At 35.9% G+C, this 25,211-nt stretch overlaps 1 protein-coding gene across 1 annotated transcript; it reads left to right on the top strand.

The window, feature by feature from the left end:
• The first annotated feature begins 12,624 nt into the window (after positions 1-12,624).
• LOC131162186 (protein EARLY STARVATION 1, chloroplastic) lies at positions 12,625-24,115 on the top strand. The gene is made up of 11 exons (XM_058118388.1): positions 12,625-13,158; positions 14,376-14,470; positions 14,686-14,879; positions 17,087-17,126; positions 21,116-21,197; positions 21,337-21,414; positions 21,485-21,610; positions 21,932-22,053; positions 23,390-23,429; positions 23,560-23,634; positions 23,735-24,115. The coding sequence occupies exons 1-11, from the start codon at positions 12,869-12,871 to the stop codon at positions 23,895-23,897; spliced, it is 1,305 nt and encodes a 434-aa protein (XP_057974371.1). The 5' UTR covers positions 12,625-12,868; the 3' UTR covers positions 23,898-24,115.
• Positions 24,116-25,211: the final 1,096 nt, after the last annotated feature.

Below are 25,211 nucleotides of genomic sequence, written 5' to 3' on the forward strand. Positions count from 1 at the left end.
GATCGATGACCCGAAAGCTACCACGACGCTCGTGGTGGAATTTTCTACAAGTTTGCCGAAGCGGATCGTCTAGAAAACGAAGTTGAATTTCATCCCAAATTTATGGTAAGGTCTTTTATTGAGTTTTTGACTTCCTGGTAGTTATAGGAAATGATGTAGACTAAGAAATACTGATGTTTTGTTTTGGGACATTTGTGTTTTCAGGATATTGAATTAGGAATCCTGCGGGTATAGAGCCAGATTTTTATAGGAGCCTTTCAAAGTTGAGGTAAGGGAAATATGCTATGTTAGGAGTTTTTGTAATGATATTAGAGATTTTATAGATGCATAACTCCACCATTTTACTATGCAGAATTCTCAGAATATGAATTTGAAACAGTATTTGTTTTAGAATATGAGTTTAAATAATTGTGTGGCCTAAGTGATTTATCATGAGATGAAGCAATTTATATAGCTTTAATAATATATGTATGCATATTTATTCAGATTAGTATGTGTATCACAGTTTTATACAGAATGTTATATTCACAGAGATTATATATGGAATGTACATGCATTTACAGTTTTATAAGAATAGTTTCTTGAAACAGAGATATACACTTATATATATACATGTACACAGTATTATTCAGATCGGTATTTATACCACAACTTTATACAGAATTTAGTATGTCATGTTTCCTATTACCGTAATATACAGATAGAGATACAAAGGTAGCATCAAGATGCTACAGATGCAGTATACAGTTTTACAGTATATATATATATATATAGTACATAAAGATAGCGTTACGGTAATTTTGAAAACATAATGAAAATAATAAAAGAGTATATATGTATATATGTATATAGTATCAGATCCCTGAGGAAAGATACACAGACAGATACAGATTACAGAACACGGTACCATTGTTAGATATAGATAGAGTGCAACCACATATCTCAGATAGTATGTGGGTATCATCAGCCGTACTTGGAGAGTATGCAGCTCCCCAATACATTGGTTTGAGGGGGCCGGTTTGACGAGGTAGTAGCCAGTCCCAAGCTTAGGAGAGGATGCAGTTCGGCCGGTCTGAGGTAGTGTAGAGTATGATGACTTATCTGGAGGGCCGACCAGATAAAGTCCCGCCTATAGGCCGCAGAACCCTGTCATGAGGGGTCAAATCATGACATACAGAGTCCTAAGGATAAAAGCACAGTTATATAATATATGTATACAGTTTTACAGTTTATGATGAGTATAGTATGATATTACCAGTATGAAAAGTAGAAAAACATACGATACAATGTGTTTTAAATTGTGAAAGAAAGATATGTTTTACAGATGATTTATTACATTGCAGTTTAGTTATTATTTTTAAAAGTATCCTTAACTTAGTTGCCACACACTAGTGATAGCATATTTCCACTTACTAAGCGTCGACTCACCCCATTACTTTACATTTTTTAGGTGAGCCAGTGAGGCGAGCAGATCAGTCTCGCGAATAGAGTGTAGCTCAGATTATCCTGGTTATAGGGTGAGTTTTTTTTTTTTTGTCAGAGTAGTGTATGTTTTTGGATAGATGACACTAGAGGGACATTTTGTATGGTCTGAATATTTTGGATTCTGGTATTGTACAATTTATGTATAAATGGTTTTATAATTTGTGTTTCTGCTGGGTAGGAATGTTTATTATATATATATAAAATTAAAAATGATGATAAGAATTTTGAGGTCATTACACACCAGGTTCAAGAAATTCTGCTATGAACACGGTATCAGGATGGAAAGAATTGTGCTAGGTACGCCCCAGCACAATGGCATAGCAGAGCAAATGAATCGAACGTTGGTTGAAAGAGCCAGAAGCATGCATATCTAGTTAGGCTTACTAATGCAGTTCTGGGAGGAAGCAGTCAACACAACAGCATACTTGATTAACAGGGGTCCATCAGTACCATTGGATCACCGTCTACCAGAAGAGGTATGAAGCGGAAAAGATGTGAGAATTTCATATTTGAATGTTTTTTATTGTGTTGCATATGGACATATCAATGATCATATTAGAAACAAGCTTGATCCAAAGTCCAGAAAATGCACCTTCATCGGTTATAGTGAAGATGAGTATGGGTATCGTATTTGGGACAACGAAAACAAGAAGTTGATCAGAAGCAGAGACGTGATCTTCAACGAAAAGGTGATGTACAAGGACAGACACATAACAGAACCTACCAAACCAGTTCAGAACAAATCAACCTATGTAGACATGAATGATATCCCAGAAGGTGTCAGGACACAACAACAAGATGCCGAGAATCCTCATGCGGAGGAACCAGATCGTCGCACCACCGCCTCCTACTCCAGCTATGGTGTAGTGATCCAAAGAATAATATGATTTTAATAATAAGAGGGAGAGAAATAGAAACAGAAACAGAAGGAGGCCGTAGATTTCGTCGACAAATATAGGGCCTCGTCGATGAGTGCATAAGAAAATTCGTTGACGAACACAGGGTTTCGTCGATGAGAAAATACCGAGAGAGGTTTTGGGGCAGCCTGAATTTCATTGACGAATACAGGGTCTCGTCGACGAATTTAATGAAGGACTCGTCGACGAGGTGACGTGTCTCGTCGATGAAATCCCCTGTCTATAAATAGAAAAATCTGGATTTTAACCTTCTTTAAGAAGCTAACTCTCTCCTCTCTCTCTCCCCTTCGGTTCGCCCTCTTTCTTTCATTGATTTCAGGCCAGATCTTCGCCGGATCTACAATCCGAAGCCACAACGATGCTCTTGGGGAAGTCCTCTCCAAATCTACCGGAGCGAATCGTCGGTGAAAGTAAGGTGGAAACCATCCCAAATCCAGGGTAAGGCTTTTTACTCAATATTTGGATTTGTGACAGTTGTAAAAAGTGTTATACGCTTAGAAATACTGAACTTTAATTCTGGGCAATCTTGTTTCCAGGGGTGTTGAATTGGGAACGTAGGAAATCATCCCTAAGTTGAGGTAAGACTTTTAAGCCAAATTTGACTTTGTGGTAGTTATAGAAAATATTGTACGTACGAAATACTAAACTTTAATACTGGAAGTTTTCATTTTCAGGGTGTTGAGATAGGAACCCTACGGGTGCAGGACAATTTTATTAGGGGCTTTCCAGGAATCAGGTAAGGGGATGAACTAAGCTAGTTTCGTTTTTGAGAAAGTGCATGTATATATATATATATATATATATAGCATCTGGTTTCAGGAAAAATAAATATATTTATATATATAATTTATATTTTCAAAATACTGTGAAAATGATCGTATGTTGAATATGTGAAAATCCGTTTGTGTGGCATGAGTAAGAATGTTGTGAAATACTGTTTTCTGGGAATGTGGATGATATGAATTTTTTATGTGCAAAACCGGCATACGAGCTGAGATTTTATATGATTTGCCGACGTATGGGCCGAGCTATGTGTGTGATTTGCTGGCGTACGGGCCGGGTTATGTGACTATGATTTGCCAGCGTACGGGTTGTGCTATGATTTTTCGGTGTACAGGCCGTGCTATGTGGATGTGATTTGCTAGCATACGGACTGTGCTATGATTTACCGGCATACGGGCCGAGCTATGATAAAATGTGTAGTACCGGCATGCGAGCCGATGATTTTCATGATACACGTATATGTGCAAAATGATATGATTAATGTGAAAATTAATGATATGAGATATCCATGTATCACGATTTTAGTATATCTATATGATATCTGAACTTGGTTGGCTTGGTCTAGGCTAGCACTTGCACGGTACCGTTGCTATGTGTCCATGGTCCTTGTGATCATGATATTTGTGTTAATGCCATTGTACGGAGTGGTGTGAGATTGGATGGTCGATGTGATTTATAAAAAGTGTGCTAATCTCCCATGGTGTACGGACCAGGTCTGGCAGACCCATCGGACCTACATATTACTGTTTGACTTGGCAGTGGTCATCCAACCATTGTCAGGCCCCTCCTTCGGACCACACAACCCAGTCATGTGGGGGTAATACATTACAACAACCAGCTAACCTACCAGGATTGTTTTTATGTTATTATTATGATATGAGATGAGATGTGCTTATGAAATGCAGTATGTTCTGTCATGTTTCGATATACATATGTTTTCCCAGATTTGATAAACAGTACTGAATATGTTATATATGATATATGTAAAACACAGAATACTCATGTTACCACACACTAGTATTAGTTTATTTTCCTTACTGAGAGGTGTCTCACCCCTAAATCTTATAAACTTTTCAAGAGTCTCAAATAGGAGAGCGGAAAAAGCCCTGTTGAGCTAGTGTTGTTTATTTGCCCTCTGCGAAGGGTAAGTTTTTGTAGGGACAGTTAGATTTTGTGGGAAATGTCCCTAAATATGATTTTTGGGATGTATATATATAAAGAAATACAGTAGTATAGTGACTCTGGTATGTTGTAATGCATGTTGTGATGAGATGTATATGATTTTATGCTTTATGCTACTTAGGCTTCTGCTATATATATTCTGATATATCCCTGGTACCCACGGGTCCAGGTGGATGGTGACCTATTGAGCTGGAATGTATGATGTTGATTTTATTATAAAAAAAAAAATTTGGAAAATGAGCAGGTCGTGACATATGGATCTTAGGAGATCTTCTCGCCCCCATGTACCAAATAAAAGGTATATGGATTATTTACTTCTTACAAATGGAGGAGAGCCTAAATGCTAAGATGAAGTATGTTAAGTGGTAGATACAAGCAAGTGGGAGCTTGCGATGAAGGACGAGATGAAGTCCCTAACCTCCAACAAAACATGGGAACTAGTTAAGTTGCCCAAAGGTAAGAAGGCTCTTCACAACAAGTGGGTGTACGATATCAAAGAGGACCATGATGACTCCAGGAGGTACAAGACCCAGTTGGTAGTCAAATTCTTCGAGCAAAAGGAAGGAATCGACTACACCGATATCTTTGCACCGTTGTGAAGCTTACAACCATCAAATCAGCCTTGAGTATTGTTGCCTTGGAAGGTCTACATCTTGAGCAGTTGGATGTGAAGACAACATTTCTTCACGGTAATCTAGATGAGGAAATTTATATACACCAGCCAGAAGGATTCTCAAAGAAATGTAAAGAGAATCTTGTGTGTAGAATGAAGAAGAGTTAGTACGGTCTAAAACAAGCTCTCAGGCAATGGTACCGAAAATTTGACGGCTTTATGCACATGAATGATTTTCAAAAGTACAACGCCGACCACTGTTGCTACTTCAAGAGGTATGAGTCTAACTATATCATTTTGTTATTATATTTGGATGACATGCTAATCGCAGGACCAGATATAGAAGAGATCAGAAAATTGAAGCATCAATTTTCAAAAGAGTTAGACATGAAGGACTTGGGCTGTAACACCCCGACCCCGAGGGGCCTGGGATATTAACTTTTTACTACTGATTTACAGCGGAAGCAAATAAACTCAATTTTTATTAAACCAGAGTACTAATATTCCATATTACAATCATTTATTTCAAAAGAAGGAAAATTACACAAACATAAATATTTGAAACCATACTAATATTTCTAATCAATCTTTATTTTTCTAATCCCCACCCGCATGCTTGCTAAGCCTGATTCCCGACATGTCCTTCAGAGTTATCTGAAATAAAATATGATTGGGATGAGACGACGCTCAGTAAGTAAATAAGATTATTATTAGTGTGTGGCCAAAATGAGTTTTTAAAGAATTTCGTAAAACAATAATGAATATTATAACTTCAAGACTGCTTTTAGAATAAACATAAATTTAACAATTTCTGCATAAAACTTTTGTCATCAATTTCAACAGTAAATTTTTAAATCATATACTATAACTGCTAAATTAAACTTTTAACTTTAAAACTGTAAAAATATTTAATGATAAACATACATATACTTTTCCTTATACGTGTTCCTTAGATCGTCATATAAGCACCAAAATGATCCTTTTCACGTAAACTTACACTTTTCCTTCAAATTATCAGTAACTTTGTACACGTAATTAAATATGTATAAACATATATTATAAAAACCCACCCTTAGGCCTGTTTGCCGTAAGTCATGTTTACCCCCATGACTGGGTTGTGCGGTCCGAAGACTGGACTTAGCTGGCTGGCCGACCAAACTAAATCAACGTACGTAAACTTTAAGTGAGATTTTCCTTATTAAGTCCTGGACTTAAACCAGGTGTGCACTCAGGAGAAATCCACTAACATAAATAACCACTCTGTAAACAGTGTGGGTGCACTCTGATCCGTATAAACTTTAAGCTGCGGTACCGAGCATCTGTAACTTTGAACTTTCGTTGCCATAAGGGGTTTGAAAATCATCTTATTATCATTTATGCAATTTAAAATAATATCATGAAAATCTTATCTTTACTCATATTTACATAAAAATGTAACGTAGAAATAAACTCATGCCACACAATTTTTGTGTTAAAAATATATATATAATTTTATTTTTGAATAGAAAGAAATGCTGAAAATTTACCCGAGGGGATTGGAACATTTCTTAACCCAAAAATAGATGCAAGTATATTAAAGATAGAACTGGTATAATTAAATATGCGTGAAAATAAACTCATGAAAATTTTGTGGAACTAATTGACATAATTAAAATTTACGTACAAAATAAGCTCGGGTATGAATTTAAAATAAAAAGAAACTAACATAATCAAAATTTACTTACCTTCTTCTTTTACCGTGTGCTATGAACACAATAATTATCTTTAAGAAATGAGATCGGAAAAAGTGGGTGATTGAGAACTTACTCAAAATTCTCACTCCACCACAAATTCTTTCACTCACTAATCCTTCTCTTCCTTAGAAAATTGTTGTGAAAAATGAAGGTTGAGAGCTCCCTATTTATAGGAAAATTTTGGGGAAGAAATGGAATTTATAAAAGTGTGGGGAGATGGGTGAAATTATAATTTTTTTAAAATTAAAGAATGGGCAAGGGATGGGCAAGGTATGGGTTGAGTATGGGATGGGGATGGAGGCCATGTGGGAGTGCTTGCCACCATTCCCATTAAATAAATTTTTAATTAATCACTTACCTAATTAATTAATCAATTAGTTAATTAATTATTATTTTTTTTTCTAATCATTATTATCATTATTATTATCATTGTTATTAATTTTAAACTACTTTTAGTATTTATTTATTTTATTATTTATTTTTTGAATAAGAATAAAATTTGAATTTTGAAAACTCATGTGGGCCCCACATGGTCTTGTGGGCCCCACACAACTTCGAGACCCGAATGGATCCTACGTAACTCGAATAACTCTTATACGATTTTATGCATCCTACATAACTTTGAGACTTGTGAAAACCTCCATACGGCTTCGGGACTCATGTGGGCCCCACACAGTCTTGTGGGCCCCGCATAGGATACCTATATTATTATTATTTTATCATATATTTCTACAAATTATATCAGTTAAAACATTATTTTATGTACTTATTTACGTATATAAACAGTGTCTACCCTGTTTATCCTATGAAATTCCATTTGACCAGGCCGACCTCCAGGGAGCGACTGAGCCGCAATGGTCTCTGAGCACTCGCTTAGACAAGGTCTTTCTTAGGCATCAAACATGGAATCAAGGATCCTAACAGAGAAACACTTTTTTTTTTTTTTTAATACTAACTATTATTATTATTATTCATTTTTTTTTCTTGGGTTATTACAGAGAGAGAGAGAGAGAGAGAGAGAGAGAGAGAGAGAGAGAGAGAGAGGTTTCTTAAAAATGAAATGAATCCCGGATTCTGTATATATATATATAACAGGGGATTTCGTCGACGAGACCCTGTATTCGTCGACGAGTCCTTCACAAATTTCGTCGACGAGACCCTGTATTCGTCGACGAAATTCAGGCTGCCTCAGAATCCCTCTCGTTATTTTCTCGTCGACGAAGCCTTGTGTTCGTCGACGAAATTCTTAAAGCCTTCGTCGACAAAACCCTGTGTTCGTCAACGAAGCTTGGCAGCTTCCTTCTATTTTTGCTTTCATCTCTCTCTCTCTCTCTCTCTCTCTCTCTCTCTCTCTCTCTCTCTTAATATTTAAATATTATTATTTTTCTGGGTCGTTACATGTTCACTATTGGCACAGTAACTATTAGTTGGATGTCACAGATACAAAAAATTATTGCCCTATCCACTACAGAAGCTGAATACGTAACAGTGACAGAAGCAAGCAAAAAGATGATTTGACTTCAAGGTTTGTTAACAGAGCTTGGATTAGAGTAGAAGATGAATGTTTTTTACAACGACAGTCAGAGTGCGATACATCTGACAAATAACTCTGCATTTCATTCCAAAACCAAACACATTGGACTGCGTTATCACTTTGTCAAATCTCTATTAGAGGACAGAGTGCTAGCACTTAAAAAGATTCAAGGTAGTAGGAATGCAACAAACATGTTGACGAATGTGGTGACTACAGAGAAGCGTTGGTCTTCATGCTTGAAGACAGATGTGAGCATATCATATACCTATACACTGGTTGAGATGGTGCCTCCATCTCCAAGTGGGAGATTGTTGAGATTGCTGAAGATGGAGTCGTCGGCAGCCACTGCCCCAGCCACTTCTGTTGACAATGGTGACCGGTGGCCACCAACCCTGCCCATAATGCTAACATTAAGCCACCAACCTTTGAATTTTACCCCCCATCCATGAATATATATATATATATATATATATATATATATATATATGTAATGTGTTGTGTGTGTGTGTGTGTGCACAGTGTGTAGAGCTACGTGCATAAGTGTGTGATGAACAAAATTTGTGTTGAGAGAGAGAGGGAGTAGAGTTGAGCAGAGTCGCTCTTCCTCCTTGTATTATTCTCCCAGTTTATAGTGAAATTTTATGTGCTACGTGGCCGTAAGTTAGATTGAATCAAACCACGTAAATCTAGTGTTTCAATTTTGTTATTTATTTTGCTTGTGTGTGATTATTGCTCCTAAATCCACCCCAACATTGTGCATTGACACTATTTGATCTCACTATGGGATCTCCAATTGAAATAATATTCAAAATTAAGATGGGTAAGAAAAATAAAATAAATTAAATTAAATCAAATTGAAAAATCAATTAATTATTTTTTGATTTAGTTTTGATTTAAAATTATTAAATTTTTTGGTCAATTTGATCTATTAAAGAACTATAATTAGTCGAATTGAATTGATATACTAAATATATATAAAAAACATATTATATGTAATATTATATAATATTTTAATAATTTAAATTTAAAAATATTGTCTTGCACCATGATCTATACTTAAATTTTAATTTGAATATTTTAAATTTAAATGTTAATTATCATGAAAGGAAACAAATCTTATTTATAGTGACTTTTTAAAAGTTTAAACTATTTTTAAACGGATCGATTTAATTAATCATTATATATTAGTCTAAAAATTAGGTAACCATTTCAAAAGGTTCGATTACAACTTGTGTTTTCTAGCGAACTAAAATTTTGATTCAATTAACGACTCAAAATGCATAATTCAGTTAATCGGATCATACCCACCCCAAAATTTAAATATAAAATGAAAACATCATTTTAACCACTGTTCTTTAAACATTTACAAGACTTTCACAGTTCAATGTCCAACCGAAATACGGTTTCAATTATAAATCAAGACATCAATCATTTTCTTGATTTCATTTGTTTTGTTTTGTTTTTGACACATGATCAATATCTCAAGCTTACCCTAATTTTATATTCAAGCCAAGCAACATCAAAACTATTATTATTATTATTATTATTATTATTATCACATACATTATAAAATGTTATCAATCCTTTTAAGGCCATGCATTGATTTGGGGTAAGCTATAGGCCTACAGCTACACCGACATGAAAGATTTAATACGACGACAGTTTTGAATATTATTGACTATCTTCCAAAAGGGAGACGTGGGTGAGTTAATCATCTATTTGAGCTTGCTTCCAATAATTTGGCAGTCAAATCATTTAGAAATTTGTCCATCTTACAGCTTCCGGCCTTGGGTGATAGGTCGGCTTATGGGCCACCTCGAGTAAAACCAGCTGCACTAGGTAAAACTCTCTCAATTTTCTTTCCTTCTCCTATGCAACTAATTTTTTTAATATACTTGTTTGGTTGGGAGGAAAATCACAATTTTAATCTAGATTTTTTTATGTCATTTAGTTGCACATTAGAAAATCAAAATTCTAAACAAGAGTATTCTCTTTGTGATAATAATTGGTATTCCCTCAATTTATGAGAAGTAATCAACATTCTACTCTTTTACTATTTTCTCTTAAAAGACAAAAAATGCGACATCTACAAAATATTTTATTTCACTCCAAATATCTCTTATAGTCTCAACTCTCTCTCTCTCTTCTTTGGATCCTCGATTGCTACTAATAATGATGGAATCGTTTGATAAGATTTGGTTTGTTGTGAATAGTTTGTCAACTCTTTCCAATTGTAGTTCTTGTTTGCCTCACAGACATAAACTTTTGGATTGGTGAGGTTGTGCCCTAGTGTTGTTGAGGTGGAATTAGTCGGAAGAGCATTATATGTGCGTGAGGATGGTTAGTGGCCAAAGCTGATTGTTTCAAGGGTCAAAGAGGGGAGAGCGGGCCTAGCAGTCGCTTGCTAAAATGGGGTTGCTTGGGTCAATATGATGGATGGAACAATAGTTTTGAAATGATTGATATTGATCCAATCAAGGAGAATGATAGTGTTTGGTGTATGACGATGATCTACATCAAGGTCACGTCAATGTTTGCAATGAGAAGCTTCTATGTGTTAGGAGCTAAGGTCCATTACATTCTAATTTTCATGCTTCAACAAGACATTGGAATGACTCAATACCATTTCTACAATATTGGTCCATTCCCAATTCAATTCTTTTCATCCCTTGATTCCATCTTATGAAATTAACTAGCCGTTAATTTCTTTGTTTTGTTCTATGAACCAAACTTTCATTAGTGTGCAATTGTTTTGTTGGCTTTGTTGGTGTGTGTCTAGTCCCACATCGTCTCTGTGGGCAGTCCCAAACCAGTATAAGATCTTCTTAACTCTCTCTCCTTAACACTTAGGTTTTAAGGATAAGTTTTCTTATAACTTGGTATCAAAGTTAGGTCTTGGGCTACTTGGTTCCGTTGTGGGTTGAACTCCTCCTTACCTTATTTTCCTTGCCATGGGTTTGAGGGGGAGTGTTGGTGTGTGTCTAGTCTCACATTGCCTTTGTGGGTAATCCCAAACCAGTATAAGATTTTCTTAACTCTCTCTCATTAACACTTAGGTTTTGAGAATAAGTTCTCTTATAACTTGGTATCAGAGTTAGGTCTTGGGCTGCTTGGCTCCTTTGTGGGTTTGACTCCTCCTCTCCTTATTTTCCTTGCCATGGGTTCGAGGGGGAGTGTTGGTGTGTGTCCAGTCCCACATTGCCTTTGTGAGTAGTCCCAAACCAGTATAAATTTATTTTTACTCTATATTTTTAATACTTAAGTTTTGAGGATAAGTTCTCTATCTAACTTAAAGGGGCGAGACTTGACTAAGGTAGTCATTTACAAGAAAGACTTCACAAAACTTAAGATTTGCATCTCATCAATTATAAAAATGTTACATTCTAATTTAAAGTTAGAAAAGTGAAATGTATACTTTATAACAAGGTTCACAAAATGGTGTTAGCCTTGCACCGCTTTAATAAATTCAGACATTAAAATTATACTCCATGATCCTTGGATTGTAAAATATGTTTAAAAAATACTGTCTAAGTATTTCTAACTTATAACTCGGGTTTGGTGTGGTCAAAGCATATGATTAGATGAGCTAAATGACATCCTTATAGCGTGTTTGGTTTGTGGAATGAAATGAGATAAAAAAAAAAATGAATGCAATGAAGATTTAAATGGAGAGGGTCCTCAAATCAAATAATAAAATTTAGGGCAAAATACACTTTTTATTTCTAAGGCTTGACAAAAACATGAGCTTTAAATTTTTCACAAAATCTTCCTTAATATTTGACAAAAGACGAAGACCTTTTTATTTATTTATATATTTTTAAAATCTCATAAATTTCTTTTAAAAATTTGAAAAAAAAGACACAAACTTCCCTTATATTTGACAAGGAATTAATACTAAAAGCGGTAGACACATATAAATTCAAATGTCGAGAGAAGTTTGAGAAATTTTGGAGAAATCTACATCTTTCTACCAAATATCAAAATGGTTCGTAGAATTTTTAAAATTAAAAAAAAAATATACGATTTCACCAAACTTCGTACCGACTTAATATCAAATTTGAAAACAATATCAAATTCGTCATGAATCTCAAAAAAAGTTCCTCATATTTTTAAAGTTTTTGAAAAGATTACGTCTTTTTTGATAAATCTTAGGGGAAGTTGGAAGTATTTCCTCTTAGAATTTCTTAACAAATTGGATTTATTTATTTATTTATATAATTAAAAAATTAAAATGTAATTAAAAAAATTAAAAAGTGGGGCTCATGTTTCGAAAACGTGGCAGGGCCGGAGAGACGCAACGGATGCAGCTGAAAACACAAGTGGGCCCATCCTGCTCACGTGTATGGTCTCTCTCTCTCTCACTCCTCGCCGTCAAGCGTAGATTCGCACGATTTCCCTCCCTAAATCCTATTGGCCCATCTCCACCTCCAAGCCCATTTCACCCTCCTCCCTCTTATATCATCACAATTCACAACCCATCACTCTCTCTCTCTCCGCTCTCTCTCCCTCACTCTTCCACTTCGATCATTCCACAGTGCTCGCAGTCTCTGCCTCCAAGCCTCACCAGGCTTCCTTCCTTCCTTGCCCTAGGGTTTCTTCCTGATGGCGTTCTCCTAAGATAATGGCCGCCAGTCCCCGAGGCATCGCCTCCGCCACTCCCTTCGGAAGGCTCGATGACCACTCTCCTCTTCTCCTGCGCCGTCGCCGCGGACTCGACCTGAGGAAGGCTTCCAGGAAGCTCAGGCTCCGCCGCATCGGATGCTGCTGCTCCGACCCCGTCGTTCCCATTCGCCTGGCTGCCGGCGCCGGCAAGAGCCCCGAGAAGCCCGAAGATTGGCGCTTCGACTCCAAGAAGAGCCCTCACCGGGTCCGAATCCAGGCCGTCCCCGCAATGCCCTTCGCTTCACCTCAGTACATCCTCTTTTCTCATCTCCACCTTTTTTTTATGCGTTTGCGTGACGGATCTTTGAGTTTCGCTAGTTCATCTTCAATTGATGGCGTTAAAAATTGTCAATTGATCGAAGAAAAGCATTGTGGAATTAGACTGTGAACTTGCGACTAGGTTAGTTAGTTCACCTCTGGAACAATTTCGTTGCTTTCAGAGGTTTGAAGGCGTGCCTAGTGTGTAATTTGGATCTTAGCTTGTTTTATTGGCTGCACAAGTCTATTTAGGAAATATATGCTAAAGAAAAGCATTATGGAGTTGAACCGTGAACTTGCGAGTAGGTAAGTTCACCTCCAAAGCAATTTCTTAACTTTTTAAGAGTTTTCCAGTTTGTCAATTGTGTAATTCCGGTTTTTGCTTATTTTATTAGCTTTTTACAAGTCTTTTATGCGAAGAACTGCCTGATTATTGACATTTCAGTATGTTTTAGTTAATTCATGGAGGGAATAGATATTTTGTAAATCATATAAGTGGTCGTGATTGGTTGGTATGCTTCTAGACATGTACCAAGAGTTTGATCCTAACTCTTGAGCTTGTCCTGTTGTTCAGTAACTTCAGGCGTAGCATAATTTGCCTTCAGCACATCTTCATAAGTCTTAGTTGATTGCTGTTGAAGTACGCTTATTGTAAAATTGGATCTTTACTTCTCTATGGCTGTAAATGTTTCTGAATTGAAAAAATTTCTTTGTGAAAAAAAATTTGTGAAATGTAAAGAGAGAATGAACCATTAGTTAAACCTGCAAGTACTAACCCAATGTTTTGTTTGCACTGGAATGGAACAGATTATGAGTGGAGTGGAATGATATATTATATGGAAAAAGTATAAAATTATAAAGATCAACTCCATTCCATTTCATTAAATAGAACAATCATACGTATCTTTGTATGCGATTGAGAGTTCATAATTGAAATTTCCGAGGAAAGTAGAAATGAGAAAGAATTTCTGACTCTAACATTGGTCTACTAGATAAATAGAAAAGCCAGCTGCCAATTGTAGGTTTGTTGCTGTTCGTAGGTCCCTTTTTAACGGTTTTGCTTCTAGGATAGTTTCACTAATCTAGATGGAATAGACAAAATCCCTTTAATTCTTATAAATGATGGTTGTTTCCCCTGCTACATTCTGATATTGAAGGCACTGTTCTCATGTTTGAAATGTTGTTGCTTTGTTTTTTGAACACTACAGGTCTCATTTTGTTTCTAAACAAGAAAAGAAATTTTATCCTCGCTGTACACCGAGGAATTCTGGTCCACAGTCCCGTGACACTCCACCAAAAAGAGGTAATCTACAGTTGGTCTCACTTTATGTTTTTATTTGCACCTTAGTTGTCTAGTTTTTCTAACTAATTCTGAAAATAAATAATAATAATAATAATAATAATAATTTTTTTTTAATGAATTCCAGCTATGCTAGAATTGAGAGAGCATGTGTGGCATCTGATGTTGTTTCTAATAATGCATTATGTTCATTGTTTTCATTTTTAAATAAATTGTAGATACTGGAATTGCAAATGAGAAGGATTGGGGTATCGACTTGTTGAATGAAAATGTCAATGAATCTGGCACTAATGAAGATGGCAGTACTTGGTATCGAGAAAGTGGGGAGGACCTAGGTGAAAATGGATACAGATGTAGATGGGCACGAATGGGTGGTCAGTGCGATGATGGTACTTCAGAATGGAAAGAAACGGTATGAAATCATTTTATGCTATGCTTTGTGGATGCATTAGTATTGTTGATTTGGGAGAGATGCTAAATCAAACAGATTTTTGTAGAATAATCCATGTAACGGTCAACTCTTGGTGCAACCCCCATTGCTTTTCATTACAGTTGCTCGAGATATTTTCAGTTATTGATGACTATGTGATTTATTTTATTAAGCAGCTTCACTTAAATCTGTGATTACAGATCTCCAAGGTCAACCAGTAATGATCAAGGATTCACTAAGTATACCTCCATGACCCTACTTCTAGATTTGTTTTTGATAAGAATTGCTAATATATGTTTTGACAGCGGCATACATGAAATACATTGAAAGAGAAGTAAATTTTTAGAAATGCTTATGGAAAACAAACTTGGATAAAAATTTTGAGTTGGAATGTAACTCATTAATACCTAATCTACTTGACTTTCCAGTTTATCATCCCTTCTTTTTCTTCTCTCTTTTTTTGCCCTTTCCTCATTAGTGTTTTTGACTTTGGCTTCCAACTGTGATAATTTTTCCATTTCTGATTTCACCCTTTGAGATGGATGTTCCATGTTCTTTGTCTCATGTTAAGTTATATTAAACCTTTCAGTTTAGGGCATTACCTGCAAATTTGAAATTTTTTCTAAAGATCTTGGTTCTGTCCATTTTTGGATTTGTGATTAATAATTGTTTTTGCAACGTGCTGCTGGATGCATCGGATTAAAAGATAGGCAACATGATGCATGTAATGAAGATACAATGAAATACAACCTTGAAATAATTGAGCAGGTAATTTATGTTATAGATGCCTTTTTTAAAAAAAAAAAAAAAAAATCAAGATAACAAACATAGTGCTGATAAACTTGTTAGGATTCGAAAATTTGATTTCTACAGAACCCGATCAAATTTGATCTATAAATCACTTTAGAGTGCGCTCTAGATAATTTTAAGATTGATAAAGCAAGAACAGTGTCTTTAATTGACACTCTTTCATCTTCAAGAAGAATTTCTTAATGAGATGATAGGTTAAGATTAATGTCTGCAAGTATCTCACTGCAACCATTCTCAGTTCCTTGCCTTGATATTCAGTATTGAAAATATTTAGAGAATTAAGGATAACATACTTGATGATTAGATATACCTAGCTATTGTAGAGGTACAATTTGTATTTGTTATGTGACTAACATCCAAGCAAAAAGTGGTTTTTTTTTTAATTATCACATACATGCATGTTTAAGATTATATTCAGCAGATAAATTCAAAACGTTCTCATCATATTTTAGTTACATATTGGCAATGTCGCAATGGTTAATTTGACTGATGTTGTAGCTACTTTTTTGAACTAAAATACCGAATGCTCTTTCCATCTTCATCATTATTCAGGTTTTATCACCTGCAGGGCACTTGGTCTCAAACCATCTAATATATTAGCAATGTATGAATGGTGCGCAAAAGGAACAATGAAATTAAGGATAACGATACTATTAGGGCTTACTAGCAGGACATATCTTGTAGCTCAAGACATCTCTCTATTTCTCCCCATTAATATTACAATCCAATCAGTTGCTACGGAACTTATTTTTGAGTTTTATTTAAATTTATTGCTAGGCTTTCATCTTTGTGTTTAGATTTCTACAGAGCTTCTCAGTATTGTTTTTTATCCTCTTTTTTTTTTTTTTTTTTCAAGTTAAGAAATGTACACAAAATTTTGGAATCATCAAGCAACACATTTTTCCTCATGTGGAGAGGCTTTAGGGTTTGGAGAGTTTAGGAATATAAATAATTAAACTGTTTAGCCATATATTTGTATGGAAACTGAATCTTTGACACATAACTAATTTACTCAGTATTTTTTTCCCCTTTGGACTACCTTGTGTTGGAAAGCACCCTTATATCTGTGTAGGGATGGGACCCCTACCCGACATTATCCAACCATGTAGATTATTTCTCTTGTTTGATGCTTGTATTTTTAATGAGAATATTGACATAGTTTTTTAAAACTTGGCTCAGAAGGAGAGTTGTTAGCTTCAAGTTTGAAAGCTGGTAGAGTCAGCAAAAGAGGCAACAGACTGTAACTTCTAGAATTACATGTCAGCTAGTTAGCTGTTGTGATAAATCATAATTCTGATACATTGACATTGTTTTTATAACCACATTAAGTACCATCCCAGGTGGATGCATTTAATTGGATTTATTGATCTCCTTGGCAGTGGTGGGAGAAAAGTGACTGGACCGGGTACAAAGAGCTAGGTAATAGCTTCCCTTGCCTTTTTCTATGCTTTTGGGTGACTAGGCTGGATTAGTTTTATTAAAAAAAATGTTTGATATTTATTGATACACAAGCTATTCGTTCTGATAAATTCTATAACATACCGCATCTGGCTTAAAATGAGATGTTGCTCAGCAGCAATCATGCAGAGAGAGAGTATGATATAATGCGTATTTAATTTTTTGAAAAACTGCTTTGTCATTTTTGAATGGTTGATTGTGTTATAATTTTTTTTCCTTGCCAATTTACATTTGTGGTTAGCTATGTGATGCAGTACTGCAGTAAGGGGTACTGCCAGAGGGGAGATAGGAAGATAAATAGAAAGAGGAGGGGGGAAGAAGAAGGAAGAAGAAAGAAGAAAGAAGATGAAAAAGATACAAGTGTGGGGGATCACATTTAACTTCCACTTTCAGATTCAGAAAAAACTGCTCTTACATCGAATTCACACCCTATTTATTAGAAAGCCTAAATTACAAGAAAATTACAAATGAACTCCTGAAAAACACATATATTGCAAAACAACCCCCATTGTGCATAAGCCTACTTACTGCAAATTGAATTAAACACACACAATATTTATTAATCAGTGTTTTAAAAGAAAAGGTGAGGTGTTTTACCCCCGGTGAGGCTAGGCGTAAACCTCAAGACATTTAGGCATAAGACTTTTGGCAGAACATAGTATCAAGTTGTTGGTCATGCTTTTTGGTGTAAGATTCAACCTTTTTCGAGCTTGTGGCAATTTGTTAGTTCTTCAGAATTATTGAAGTGGTAGGTTGGTGCCTTGTGGCAGTGGCAGTGTGTATAGGCTAATTTGTTAGGGCTGTGGCAGTGCTATGTCTGGTTGTTGATGGCTCGTTTGTGATTGAATCAGTGAGTTGACTCATTTGTGGTTGTTTTAGTTGGTCCAGAAGTTCACTTGTGGTTGTTTCAGTTGGTCCAGAAGTTTACTTTTGGAATTCCAAGAGCATTTTGTTCACTGTATATTACTGATCAGCTGCTGTATCGAGGTTGTGTTTGTGTTGGGATGGTTTCCTCAAATCCCAAAAGTGTGTGTCCCTCGTCAGGCACTTATTCAAGTGAACAACATACTATAATTGTCTCAAAGGAAGAGCATTGAACGTTCCTACAGTATCAAGCATCCCAACAAGAATCTCATCACATTGCATCTTTTACTCAGAAGGGTAATCCTACAGTTTGTATGCCATCTGGTATCTCTCCCACTAGTCCTTGGATTATTGGCTCTACTACTATTGGCCATATGATTTGTGGAACCAACTTTGTTTTTTTTGCCCTTCAGTATCTTAAAAATCTACCTCAAGTTACCCTTGCTGATGGATACACAACTACAGTTAAGGGGACTGGAACAGTAAATCCTACTCTTTCAATCTCATGTCAACTAGTAAGCTTACAGAAGCACTAAATTGGTCTGTAACCTTCTTTCTTGATTTTGTGGCTGTTCAGGATTTGAAGAAGAGAAAGACAATTGGCGCAGGATGTGAGGCTTGTGGACTTTACTACTTTGAGTTACTCTCTTCTCCCATTGCCTGCACATACTTTGCTACACCATTTCAAATCCATTATTGGTTTGGTCATTTGTCCTTGGACAAATTGAAATAGCTAGTTCCTTCCTTCAGTTCTGTGTCTAGTCTTGAGTGTGAGTCTTGTTAGTTGGGAGAACATCACATGTCCCCTTTGCTTCTTGGATCAACAAAGGGGTAGATAATCCTTTCATACTCGTCTGTTCTAATGTTTGGGGTTCTGGTCGTTTCATGAGAAAATTGTGGGTTCGGTGCATTGTTACATTTGTTGATGATTACTCCAGGATGCCTTTGTTGTATTTAATGAAGGATTGTTTTGAGTTGTTTAATATCTTTGGTGGCAACTTTCCAGTTATTAAACTTGGGGCGAAGGTAGGTCAGAGGGTGGAGATTTCAGTGGCGGTGATTAGTTGAGGAGAAAAGGCCAGGAAATTGGGGATTTTGAAGGGCTGGAAGCTGGAGAATCTCTCCAGCACATGGGATCATATGCCTTGTATGAAAGACAAGTGAATTTTGCCAAGGGGGCTGATCAGTGATGTCTGTTTTCAATGGTAGTGGAGGTTTTGTGAAATAATCCTGGAAAATGGTTTTTGAAAGAGGAGAAATGGCTGTTAACTTTAGGCTGTTCTGGCATGAACTGTGCTGCAGTGATGCTGTAATTTCTGAATTGGCTGCTGCTTTTATTGTTTAAAAGATACTGGTATGCAACAACGTTTATAGACAAACGGAGATTGTGGTGAAACAGAGAATATTCTGCAAGACAGGATAGAAATGGAGCTGGATTGAACGGCTGATATGGAATTTGGGAAGTTACAGCAGTGGAGTGTGGAAGTGGATTGACCTTGCCCTGATACCAAATGATGCAGTAACAGTAGGAAGGGTTTTTGCAGTGGAAAAATAGGGAAAGAAATAGAAAGAGGAGAGGAGAAAAAGAGGAATGAAGATGAAGATGAAGATGAAGATACAGGTTTTTGGCTTTTTGGGGGGGGGGGGGGGTTCATTACAAATAAATCCTTAAAAGACACATCTATTACAAAAAAAAAAAAACCCAAATACTAATGACTACTATAAAATAAACTAAACACACATCATAACGACCCAACAAATCCTTGACCTTATTCTTTGAAATCGATCTCCAAATTGTGTCAAAGGGATCCAGTTACTTGCTTTTCGTTGTACAATACTATTGCATGATAATAAATTCATGATGCTCTGTATTATGCAACCAGCCCAAGTCATGTCATGTTACCCTGAAATCCTACGCTTTGGTTTTCTGCATTGCTAGAAATTTCATTTGATTTTGGGAAGGAAAAAAAAGAGAGAGGAGGGGTGATTTATTTTAACTCGACACAACCAGTTAAATAATGTAACCCTTGACAATGGTCTGTACCATGCCTTTTTTTTTTTTAACACTTTGCATCTTTAATCAGACTCCAATTTTGATAGTGACACTAACATCTGTGCATCTTCAATTTGAATATCTTGGAACTATTCCTTGATGTTTTATTATTTGTGCATTTATTTGGCACTCGTATTTCTCTCATTGACTGTTTGATGTGGTCCATTAACCCCTTTCTTGACGAAGTAACATTTTTCACCACGTTAAATTTTCGCAAAAACATTGACCTCTCCTAAGGTTTGGTGAAAAGATGCAGACCTTTCCTCAGGTTTCAAAAACTCCATGGACCTCACTTAAGGTTTAACAAAAAGACATGAACCTCCTTTGAGGTTTGAATCCATAGTACTCCCTGAGATTAGACCAAAAGATGCAGACCTCAATTGAGATTGTGTAACATGAAAAACCCAGAGGGAGAGTGCAAGTGTTAGAAAAATCATATGTCAAGAGGGGTTTGTGAAACATTAGAAATGTCGGGAGACATTTGTGAGATTTTTGAAATATGAACAGAGGTCAGTGTCTTTTTGCCAAACCTGAGGAGTGGTTAGTGTCTTTTGGCCTGAATTTTATATCCTTGAGGTTTTCTTGTGGTATTAATGCTGATACCATGCTCAGCTTGCTCATGGACTCTAAACATATCTGCTTTGGGCCCCTCTGAAGCATAGTTAAAAATGTATTACCGCCAAAACATTTATTCATCCCCTATAGAATCCACTCAGTGTATTCTTGATGCATGAATATTCTTGATGTGAATCTGTACAAGTTACGTTCACCAAATCTCCTGAGCACATAACCGTCTAAAAGGTTGCTTCCGAAGTATGTAATCCTTTTCTGTATTATGTGTGCATGCTCATATGTGTTTCACATGCACTTCATTTAGGGAAACAATTTTTAAAATTTTTTAATTTTATTTTTATCTATTTTCCAACTATTTATGCATGTGTACAAATGTTTCTGGACATGTACCTTTTCTGCTAAATGTCCTCTTATGATGAGCCTTATCAACCTACACTAAATTAGCGTTTTTATTTTATAGGAGTGGAGAAATCCGGAAGGAATGCTGAAGGGGATTCATGGTGGGAAACATGGCAAGAAGTTTTGCATCAAGATGAGTGGAGGTCTTGTCTTTATCACTGACTCACTGACTACCTGTTAATATGATTAAATAGTCTAAAATTTAATTGTAATCAATCAAATGAAAATTTTCAACCTCAACAATTTACTACAGTGGATGTAAGTGACCTTTTAATGATGCAGTAATATAGCAAGGATAGAGAGGAGTGCACAAAAGCAGGCAAAGTCGGGGACTGAAAATGCTGGGTGGTATGAGAAATGGTGAGTAAATATTTCAATACACCCAAGAAAACATATTATTTTGTTTTGATGGTTTTCCTCCTAAATTCAGGTGGGAGAAATATGATGCTAAGGGCTGGACTGAAAAGGGGGCACACAAGTATGGTAGACTAAATGAACAATCATGGTGGGAGAAGTGGGGAGAGCATTATGATGGAAGAGGATCCGTCCTAAAATGGTTTTCTCTCATCATCCTCTCTTATTACTTCATTGATTTCCAATGGTTCTATCCATTTGGTTTCTTAATCTTGACATACATTGAGAAATAACTAGCATGTTGTGCAAAACAGTTCAGAAAACTGGAAAATAAGGTGGTATTTCTGTGATTATTTAAAAATCTGAAAATGGAAAATGAAAACTGTTTTCCCCAACCAAACAGGCCCCAAGTTTTTCCTATATCCCCTGATCCTTTTTCTCTGATAAGAACTTTCCAGTTTGAGAAGGGGAATGAAGAGAAGAAAAACTTAATTTTTTTCCCCTTTTTTTGGTGATTCCTCAGGACAGATAAATGGGCTGAGACTGAACTAGGAACCAAATGGGGAGACAAGTGGGAAGAGAAGTTCTTTGCTGGTATTGGTTCGCGTCAAGGGGAGACGTGGCATGTATCTCCCAGTGGTGAACGTATGTCTTAACTCTTTTTATCCTGTGTTATGTTTTTTATTTTTATTTTTTAAAAAATGTTATGAGCCATAAATTGCCAATGGATGTTAAATACACACATGCATGCACACACCTCCTTTCTTTTGCGCCTATGTACGCATGCGCACACACAGCAGGCAGCAATTTTCTATGACATGCATTTCAACTTGTAGCTTTAGATATGCTCCTTTAGATCTCCCAGCAGGGTGCAATTTGTTAAGAATCCTTTGTAGTGAGTTACTTAAGCCACTCTTATGCTTATGCACATGCTTGTTTTTCTTTCAGACTCAGAAACATGGATATACATGTCCATTTTCAGTGCTTATTTAAAGGCAAAATTCCCAATTGATGATGTTTAATAATGTGTATTGTGTGCTTTTGGCTTGGAACTCACTGTTAGATGCAATAGTTTGAAAGATGAAAGTTTAAAGGGAGGCATTTTAACCCTAATGAGGTGAGGCCTAAATCTCAACGCTCTAAAGTGCAACCCTTTATATTAGAACATTTAAATAAATTATGTATATATTGAAATTTGGGAAATTAAAAATACAATGTGAAGAAAAAAAACGAAAAACTAAATACAATTTGTGGACTACTTTCTGTAGGCATGTAAAGTTCATTCTGGTAGTGTTTGGGTGCATGGATTTCGGGACTTTTATTTGGATTTCCATGGATTTGGAAAAAGTTCAATACAATTTTGCACTATGTTTTATCCAATCCACACATCCAAATCCAAGGTCCCAATTCCAGGCTTCCTAGGTTCAAAAGTGAACCATGCTAAAAGATCACCACACAAAAAAGTTCAGAGACTCACTTAAATTGTAGAGCATTCTGTAAACCTTTCAAATATACATCCGATTTAAGTTTTGCAGCTCCTAGTTTTACAAAAACAAATCTGAGATAAAAAATGACAAACCCCGAATGGATAAGCTTCCACCAAAGAAAGTGCATAAGGTGCCCATTTTGCACAAATGCAGAAGCATTGCTGTATTATGTGTTCACCTTTTGGGAGCTTGCTATTTCAAGGCGTTTTAGGCACGCTACATCTTGAGGTGCCTCTGAAGATAAGCCTTGATTGTGCATTCTCAAGTTAGTGATCTTAGGTGCCCGGCCGAGGAAACTCCATGCTTATATGTTTTGAGTCCATGTGCATGTGTTTGTGTTAACTTCTAGCTATTTTCTACTCTCTCACTTTCTGCTTGGAGAGATAGTAAGAGTTTATTTTAAAGTTACGCACATCTTAACTCGTGATTGTGATCCTTGTGTCTGTAATTGTGGGGTTTGCTGCAACTAAGAAACTATTTCATTTCATGTCTAGGTTGGTCAAGGACATGGGGAGAAGAGCACTTTGGAAATGGGTATGCTCTTCTAAACTGTATAATCTGTTAATGTGTGATACTGAGGCTTCTTTCAGATATTTTTGTAATTGAACTTCATTCAATTGTTTCGCATGCTTTTTTTCTGGATCTAACATCTCCTCCGTATCAGTAAGGTGCACAAATATGGGAAAAGCACAACAGGAGAAAGCTGGGACATTGTTGTGGATGAGGAAACCTATTATGAGTAAGAATATATCTTCTCTCTTTCCCAGAAATTCTCTGTACTTTCATAAAGAAACAACAAAAGCATGTTAGATTTTGATAAATGTAATGTCTGATGGAAGGGCTGAACCTCACTATGGATGGGCTGATGTTGTGGGAGATTCAAGCCAGTTGCTTTCTATCGAACCCCGAGAGAGACCACCCGGCGTCTACCCAAATATTGATTTTGGGTCTTCTCCACCACGGCCAGCTGATGAGCCACCAGATTTGCCTCCTTCCCAGTGAAGAGCCGGCTTTTACTCGTGTTTTGTTATAGATGGTTTGAATTGTTATTGAAATGCAATTATAATGTTTAAAACTCTTTTGCAACAGAATGTTGCAGGCTCGTCAATTTATTCATTCTTTCAATTATGAATGCTCCTTCCCTGTGAAATTATGGACATTGTTCGACAAGTTTTTGAATATATGTAGAATGATGAGCAATATACTTTGTGATTGTTGAAGGTAAGGGTCCGTTTAATTGTAAAAAACATTTCTCATTTCAATTTTTGTCTTTAAAATTATAAAATTGCCACTTTCTTTCTTCTAATTTTCAACATTTATTTGAAAAAGTTAAAAATCAAAAGAACTGAACAAAATGACATCCCATATAAGATTTTCGAGTTCCCTCTTTGAAGCTTGAACTGTGTTTCTGCACTAGATCAATTTGGAGCATGCTTATACTTTCAATGGTTGCTGGGGTTTCCTGCCTCTAAGCAGTCACTGAACACGCAGAACTTGGTGAGTCCGATTCTGGCACTATGTTTTTTGGGTTCCATTGGCAACATATCCTTTCCTGTCAATATTAGAACTTGAAAATGTGTCTTGAAATATTTTGCGTTATTAGAAAAGTAGCGTATCCCATGTGGAAACATGATTGGTTGGTGGTGGGCATTTTGAGAATAGTCTTCCAACCGAGTATGTGTGCGCATTAGAGAAAATCAAATGCAACGACTAGCTGAAATTTGTGAGCCAAATTCTGACTTTTTACTCAATTATAAATTCCAAGGTGATGAGAGGCATGAGTGAAACTTCGTAGCATTGTTGATTGCTTTTTTTATTTTTCAGTGACCAATGTGTAAAAGTAATGAAAAATCTTTGTGCGGTCGGATCTGATTTAATACCAATTAAGAGATTATTGAACCAAAGTACTGAATTTTAGCACATTCATCCACCTTGCCTGCAAACAATGACAGTAATAATAATAATAATAATAATAATAATAATAGAAATAGTAAAATAGTATTTTGATTATTTTAAAATGTTAATAATCTTAATAAGTTAGTAATAATCTCCCCTTTTAATTAGGCACTTTAAGGCTCAAAATCTATTATGGAGCATTTACTTCACGCTTTGCACTATTTTTTTTTTTGTTTTTAAATATTTTATTATTAAATTAGAGTAACTATTAAAAATAGGTGCGGAGTTGACATTATTTGAGGAATTTAATTTTCTGTTCGTAATAAACTAAGACAACATTTACAGATTATTTAAGAATTTAATTTATTAATGAAAAATTGCCGTGTTTCTTTTCAATTAGAGATAATTTTTGTTTAAATT

Source organism: Malania oleifera, chromosome 8 (genome assembly GCF_029873635.1).
Source record: "Malania oleifera isolate guangnan ecotype guangnan chromosome 8, ASM2987363v1, whole genome shotgun sequence".
Lineage (NCBI taxonomy): Eukaryota > Viridiplantae > Streptophyta > Magnoliopsida > Santalales > Ximeniaceae > Malania > Malania oleifera.